The 8,025-nt window shown below is 40.2% G+C and overlaps 1 protein-coding gene across 1 annotated transcript in view; it reads left to right on the top strand.

The window, feature by feature from the left end:
* The first annotated feature begins 653 nt into the window (after positions 1 to 653).
* The window catches only part of dgat1b (diacylglycerol O-acyltransferase 1b), a 13,487-nt gene continuing 6,115 nt past the window's right edge, over positions 654 to 8,025 (top strand). Inside the window, exons 1-6 of the mRNA XM_031853506.1 lie at positions 654 to 1,040; positions 1,845 to 1,932; positions 2,917 to 2,957; positions 3,610 to 3,695; positions 6,320 to 6,372; positions 6,884 to 6,989. Coding sequence (XP_031709366.1) covers positions 799 to 1,040; positions 1,845 to 1,932; positions 2,917 to 2,957; positions 3,610 to 3,695; positions 6,320 to 6,372; positions 6,884 to 6,989 — 616 coding nt within the window. The 5' untranslated portion in view covers positions 654 to 798. The remainder of the gene's footprint in view (positions 1,041 to 1,844; positions 1,933 to 2,916; positions 2,958 to 3,609; positions 3,696 to 6,319; positions 6,373 to 6,883; positions 6,990 to 8,025) is intronic.

Raw genomic sequence — 8,025 nt, 5'->3', positions numbered from 1 at the left:
CACACTAAAGGCATTCGCCATTAAAGACTGTGCCCTCCAATTAAATGGAATCTTTGCAAGGTTATCCCAGTACCAACCCACAGTGCCAAAATCATGGAAACCTGTGCCAAAAAAATCCAAAAGCAAGTACGCTGAATGACTTTCAACCGATAACTATAACGTCCACCCTTTATAAAACCATGGACAGAGTTGTAGCTCGACAGCCTCTGTGGAGAGGCACTTTCACCCAATTTGAATTGCTTACAACAGTTGCAGAGGATATAAGGGATATGCCAGAGTAATATTTGTGGATATTTGTTCAGTTTTTAACTCTTTGTTGAATCATGTCCAGGTTAGCTACTAAATGGACCTTGAGGTGTTATTGTTTTGTCAACTATTCCATGTTATCCTGCCGGCATTCATCATGCATCTGATGCACAGAGCCCGATGGGTTGGCAGTAAATCAAAACAGTTCTATCTTATTTGACTCTATTCCGAGAGGAGCCCAGGCTTGCAAGCGGACTGACACTTCAGTTAAACGCTCCTCATATCTCATGATTGAGTAAACCCTGAGGATGTGACTCACCTGTCGGTTACAATGAGCAGCAGTCAAACAAGTTACAGTAACAGGCCGCTGTCACTTCATGTGGCGTCATACCTACGGATATCTGAGCTTTGGGCGGATTGTTTTAGCAGCCACATCCACTTCCCTCTCCGAAACGCTAGTTGAAGGAGCAACAGGCATGCTACTATCAGCAGTGACCTGTAGGAGTAAACTTTAGAGTAGATTTAACAGCTGTTGGTGTTTGCTCTGTTATCATGGGGGACTCGGACGCCACCGGGGAATTAGCTCTCAGGAGAAGGGCGACTTTCGCGGCGTGGAAAAGCGGAAGTCTGCTGCCGATGAACGGCAAGTCTGCAGCGGAGTGTCAGAGCTCAGTGACCGCCGACAGTAGCAAGGACAATGGGCGGGGAAAACGAGACCGACCGCTGGAAACAGCCCGGTCCAAATCAAGCAGTGAGAAACAAAAACGCAGGAGTGACATTAGTGAGAGGCTGAGGTGAGTTAACGCTAACTTCACAACAGTTATCAAACTGTTATTTCGTTTGAGAAAAGTTTAGTTTAATACTTACACGGCTGACGTTAAATTAACGTTACTTTAAGCCAGTAACGTTATTGTATTATTATTAAGTTGGCAGAAGTTATAACGTTCGCTAGTTTGAACGTGCAGCACACACACACTCAGGCTGCTCAGGGTCGTTTGAGGTAAACCCTGAACAAGACCTGTTCATTTTGTGACGGCTGTCGCCCTTTTTCATTCATGCTTTTACATTTGTTTTTAGTGCTACTTGGCAGAGTAACTCGATATCTGTGGGCCTGATTTATTGATTAGGGGCGTGTCTAATGAGGGTACTATAAACAGGGTGCATTGTGGGTAAGCTTAATCCCTTTAGGCCAGTTTAATACCAAAGCATTCCCTGTTTACCGATCGGGCCGCGTTGGTATTTAGCGTACAACACATCGGATATTCCTTATTGTGGTGCAACATTACCAAAATGAAATGATAAAACTAGTGTGTCAAGGGACATAAATGTAACCACACTTTTAGATATTAGACCAAATTCACCTTTAGTTTCCTGAGCTGCTGCTACAACATTTTTATTGTTGGTTGTATTCTATTGTTTTTGCTGTCATAATGTATCTTCCTTTCTTTCTCATCACTAAAACTACTCTCAACCATTTTTTTCTTCCTAATATTCATCATTTGATGTGCAATTGATGTGAGAGTCAAATAAATATAAATGTTTCTTAAGATCATGATATTCTTAATTGTTTCACCCATTCATCTATTTTACTTCTGTAGTTGTCATAAGACACAAGAATCCCTGCTGAGTTCATCCAGTGGTTTCAGTAACTACAGAGGAATCCTCAACTGGTGTGTGGTCATGCTGGTAAGACCAATGTTTGAACACACAAATAAACCAAACTTCCTATGGAAATACATCTTTTTATATAGATTTAGATAATAAGTGAAAGCCAAATATCTAAAGGGCGCTAACATAAGTAGCATTATGTATTTCACTTGATATCCAGTTTGTGCTCATCATCTCTTTCCCAGAAACCAGTGTATAACAGGAAGAGAACCAATCAGATGATCCACTAGCATTGATTGATGCAATGACATATGTCAGAATTATATAAAATAAATAATTAGTCCACATTGTTCTATTAATAGCTATTTGTTTCCAGACAGACTCGCTGTGTCTGTATCTGCGTTGAATCCGGTTTCCTGCCAGCTTAACCACACTGCCAAAAAATGGAGTCTCAGCAATTTCTAAGATGGTTTGAATCAAACATGTTACAGCGCAGGCAAATCATGTGACGTGTGTCAAAACAAAGAATTATTGAGTTATTGAAGTTAGCTCATTTTGAGTGCATGTGCAGTTAAATAATTTAATGTGATTAACAGGTTTTATGTCGAGCTCAACACCTTTCGCAGCTCTTCCTCCTCTGTGCTGGAGACAAGGCGAGGCTAGCGAAGACCTGTTAATCCAGGCTTTGAACACTGATCGTGTTCAGCGCAGGAGGTTTTTCTTCATTCCCACTGAACTTCTGTCCCATCCCCAGGCAGAGAGCCTTTGTGCCGGGTAATGAGATATTACAATCCATTTAGAAAGAGGAAAAGCGAGGAGGGGAGATTTAAAAAAAAAAAAAAAAAGAATGTGGGGACGAGGACGATGAAGAGGAGGAGAACTGTGTTGAGGAGAGGAAAAGGGATGATGAGATATAGGGAGAGGAAGGAAAGCAACAGAAGGAGAGAGAAACTTGTAGAGGGAAGAGATGATATGGAAGGATGCTTTTATTGGATTAAAAGTGTTGAAAGTAACACATGAGTCAATCAGATGAACATCCTTAATTCTTGCTTTTTGTTACAGGTGTTGAGCAATGCTCGCCTCTTCTTAGAAAACTTGTTACGGTGAGTACGTTTGAAGTCTTTGGACATTATTTTACTAGTGTCTATACTGATACATTATCATTTAAACAGGCCTCCTGTACGCTTGTTACCCAGTATTTCATTCTTAAACAGATATCAATGATGTTAGTGATGAAAGATACCAAACAGGTTCTCAATCATTTCACAATCTTCCTGCTTTCACAGAGTGACTTTACTATTTTGATAATAGATGTTTTTTATTGTAGCACTTTTACATCTCTCGTAGAAAAAGCACAGGTGTAATTAATGCAATAATAAGGACTGTATTTCACCTGAGCCGATGTCAGGGTCCTGATATTGTGCATGCTGGTTAGCTGGATTGGTGTACTGGGCCAATACACAGTAACAGAGCCATAGTTAATGCTGTTAGTCACATTTCTCTGCTAGTTGCTAATTCAAAATGGCTGCTGTAAAAAAGTCTATATATATTATATAAATATATAGCCGTGCTGGAGTCCATATTCCATTTCTCTTGAATAGTAAACCTCTGTGTGTAATTCTTTAATATTGAAATTTTGAAAAGAAGTGACTGTATTAATTTACTATAAAAACAATTTCTGTATTCTGGCAATTTCAACATGCATTTTAATTTAGATGTGTCTTTTTTTAATCTGGCTTTTTCTCTTTTTGTCAGGTACGGGGTCTTGGTGGACCCGATTCAAGTGATTTCCTTGTTTCTGAACGATCCCTACAGCTGGCCAGCAGCATGCCTGGTAATTGGTAGGTAAACATTTCACCTGTCCAGTAAGTCACCTTCTAGGAAAGCAACAACACAACCGCAGTCGCATAATTAAACAGCATAGTTCCTGTATTTAAGATAAAAACGTCAATATTTGAAACAATTACCTAATTTATCATTTTAATAAGGAGGGAAATTAGATCAAATGTCACTTAGAAATTGTTAAATTGAGCTTGAAATAAAACCAGTTTTTAAAAATGGGATAAAAATCATAGAGAGATGTTAAACCGAAGCTAGAATTACTCCTAACCACCAAAGACACATCATATGGCAGATATGAGAGTAAGATTCAGCTTCATGTACATGAGCACAGATATAGATCTACTGCTAAACTTTAATCTGGCTCTAAATTATACCATTGAACCACTTCAAATGAGTCCGGCAATAACACTTCAAAAACATCTTTTTGAGTATAAAATATTTTTTTCTAAAATTAAATCATAACATTTAGATAATTAGGTAGAATAACTGCATTTAAAGCGGTGAATATGTATTTAGTTTGGGTGGTCTAATCTGCCTTATTTCAAGCCTTGTTCTAAGGCACAAACAAGCACGTGCTATATTCAAAGACCTTTTTTAAATATTTATTTTTACGGTATATCACAGTGAAAGTCTGCAGTGGTGCAGCTTACAGTGTCTCTGGAGGGACAATCACCTGCCCCATATACTGCACACTGTGCGAGAGAGAGAGAGAGAGAGAGAGAGAGAGAGAGAGAGAGAGAGAGAGAGAGATTAAAGGAAAGGATTGGGGAAGAAAGGGAGAGGGGGTTGATGTAAAGTGCTGTATTGGCACAGGACAAGAGGAGAGGGAGGGAGGAAGAGATGGATGGAGTTAAGGTAAATGGCCGCACAGAGACAGGTGAGGATGGGAGTCTGTTTACAGTAGCATGCTCATGTAAAGCAGCTCATTCCCAGAGGACATTCAGTACTTCCAGAGTCACTGCAGCAATGCACTCCCACACACAAATACCACAACACAAAGTCTACAATGGTAGAACCAACCAGTCTTCCATTCAGGCAACTGTTCCTGTGAGTGACCAAAATAAAAATAATCAATAGTTGCTCATTTTCAAAGTTGCTCAACAGGCCTGTTTCCAAAAGAGATTTTAATAACGAACATTAGCTCTTCATATAGAATAGAGTCTTGATGTGTGATAAAGAACTACAAAATAAAATAAACATGTTCAACATTTTATATTGGTAAAATGTCAGACACTGCCATGTTGAAGAGAGTTTTGCTCAACCTAACATCATATTTCAGTGGAGCAAATTGCACTGAAATGAATGAAATGTTAGCAAATCATGTTTTAGTCATTTACATGTTTAAAATAGGTGTGAGAGGAAGTTACCGATAGTTGTTCTCCTGGCTGTATGTGGGTTTTGTTTACTTTGTTGGTGTGTTTTTACTGGTAATAAAAAAAGTCACATTTGCCTAAATACAGAATCTCATGTAACTATAATGAGCTCTTCTGCAGAAACCTAGTGATGCCTACGTTATCCTACTAACTGCAAATGATGACACATTAAATGAAATAGTTCTTGCCTGATCGACAAATCTGGTTATGAAAAATACACATGAAAAATAGTTTTGCATGTGCGGCTTTTGTTCCCTCGTCTCTTGTCTCTTTATAGCATAAGTACAGTAAGTATACCATGAAGTCCAAAGCAAGCATGGGACTGACTGCACCATGAAACACATGATTTGGGGGTGGCAATGCTGATGAATAGTTGCATTGATGACGGAACGATAAGACCCAGTAATCAAAATGTCTGACAGTTAACACATCTGCTCACTCTAGATTATATTGACTGACATGCTAATGCACTGATTAGGGTCTTAAAAGGGAACAATTGCTGCAATTATGTGCCATCAGTGTGGCTCAGCCGGGTCTAGTCGGGGTAATGAGCAATCTACATACCAGTGGTTTCCTTAAGTTCATTCTGCAGCGAGTTAACCTGCAGTTTAAACCAAAAATTCCACATACAATTCAGCCCAATTTGCTCCACACAGAAGAATCAGGCTCAGCGGCAGCAATTCATGCATAATAAAGAGTGCATTAAATACCAACAGTGGCTCCCAATACTAGCATTTTCCCTCTAAAGTCAGGATATTGTAGCTGTTTAATACAAAGCAAGTTCTCTTCTATTTCCTTTCCTAAAGATCTGAGAATGGCAACAATAGAATATAGAATGACGTGCGTATGTGTGTGCACGTGCACGCACACCCACTCGACCGCCTTGTCACTCTAACTAACTAGCAGTTGGCGTGTGCTGAGCAGCACATATGCTCCGTTAGTGCTGGCTCATTTCTTTCATCAGGTGTTCCTGTTTAATCATGCATGCGTGTGCGTGTGTGTGTGTGCGTGTGTGAGTGTGTGACGGCATGGTTTATGCATGAGACAGCAGAGGGCAGCTGTAAAGCTTAATTCACTCAAATACTCAACTTGAGGCCAAACCAGTGCACACATTAGACCTGGACCCAACATATCTTACTGTAATTCTGAGCCTTGTATTCATACTTCTATCCTGCACAGACCCTTCAGAAGTGAGTCTGTAAGGACTGTTTCAGAGGAGCTGACATGAATCTGTCATTGTGTTTTGACAGTGTCCAATGTGTTCGTTCTGGTGGCTCTCTACACAGAAAGGCAGCTGTCGAAGGTGAGTGGGAAAGACCCTGCTTGCACTCAAACATCGGAGCCCTGTGGATTTTCACTGGACTGTTGAATTCGCAGCACTTTCACGACTCCCAGGAGGGATTATTTTCTCCTAAAACTAGCTGACCCTCCCCGACTGCATCTGCAAATGTTAAATGGTAAAATGAGAAATTAGTTTCACCATCTGCATTTAGGGCATGTTCAGTTATGCTCTGTCTGTTTGGCATGAATATGGAACATCGTGAGCTTTTTCAAACTTTTTATAGGCCGCCATAACTCGAAATGTGGTTCTGTTTTCATTCCAAAGATCTGTTCAAAAGCAGAGCAAAGAAATAACATTTTCATGTTTAGCTGCTATATTCTTCACATTGTTTTGACAATAAGCTCAACAATAAATGACTTAAATAGAAAATGTGCAAACAAAATAAATAGTTAGGTGGTTTAAACTAGGACAACTTGTCTTTAAGGTTTAATGTAAAACCTCCTGCTGTTCCTCTTTGTCTCCCTCTGCCCAGGGTTCATTTACTGAACTTGTGGGATTTCTGGTCCACTGCATTAACATGGCAATCATGCTAACGCTGCCTGCTGCAGTGGTCCTATTGGTCCCCTCCGTGACCCCAGGTAAAATGTTTGTTTTTTTACTATTATTAAAATACCGTCTCTGCAGCCTTGCTACGATCGGCTGTACAGACTAGTAGCATCTATGATGCGGCCGAAGCATTATCCATCCATTGGTGGTTAACAATGTTGCCACGTGTATAAAACAGAAAATAATGTAATCGTAATAAAGATTAGGAGGTCATTCACATCCTTGCCCTTCAGAGAAACAGACGACCAGTTTGATGGTGCAGTAAAAGACATCTCTTATACAGAGCCATAATTGGTCGGTTAGTGGTAATGGACCAGTTGGTCATGACTGGATTATTTCCAGCTGGCTCTGAGGAGAGGAGAGGAGAGGAGAGGAGAGGAGAGGAGAGATGCCAAAGTAGGTGTGGTTTGCAGTATAGGGTCATCCAAGGGTCACCTTCTTCTGTCTTCATCAGGCCGCCCTCCACAAACCATACGATTCACCCATGATGCATTAGTAATACATGATAGACCAGCACACTACACTCCTCTCAGGGATTCATTCAAAACATGTCAGCTCCAGTGTTGTTTAAAAGTTGCCTGCTTTGGTTGTGTTTAAAAAAAAAACACAAAAAAATACAGATGATGGGTAGTTATCCAACCTTCACTATTTCCTCAGGCCGACTTGCTTGAATTGTGTAGAAGTGAAATGTGGGGATTCTACCAGGGATACATACTTTGAACTTAATGAAGTTGAAAATGTAAAATATGTCACTGCTGAGGTCACAGTTCTCACTTAACCTACAAACGATCCACAGTAGGAGTGTTTCACACCATTAACATAATATATTTAGCTCAGCTTCTTTCTTCAATGTTAATTTGGTCCAAGAACATGTATTGTTTTAATTCTTTGTTCCTCTCCTGTCGTGGTATATTTTCCTCTCCTCTCTCACTGGGAGGTGAAGGAGTAAAGGATTCAGTCCATCTGTCTGTCTGTTCTCTCTGCGCTGCTGTTCGCACAGGAAGGGCAATGACAGAGGGCAGGTGTGTGTGTGTGTGTGTGTGTGTGTGTGTGTGTGTGTGTGTGTGT

Source organism: Anarrhichthys ocellatus, unplaced genomic scaffold, assembly GCF_004355925.1.
Source record: "Anarrhichthys ocellatus isolate YVR2014 unplaced genomic scaffold, GSC_Weel_1.0 scaffold13, whole genome shotgun sequence".
NCBI classification, from domain to species: domain Eukaryota; kingdom Metazoa; phylum Chordata; class Actinopteri; order Perciformes; family Anarhichadidae; genus Anarrhichthys; species Anarrhichthys ocellatus.
Note: the sequence above shows the minus strand (reverse complement) of the source record. Positions and strands in the feature narration are given on the sequence as shown.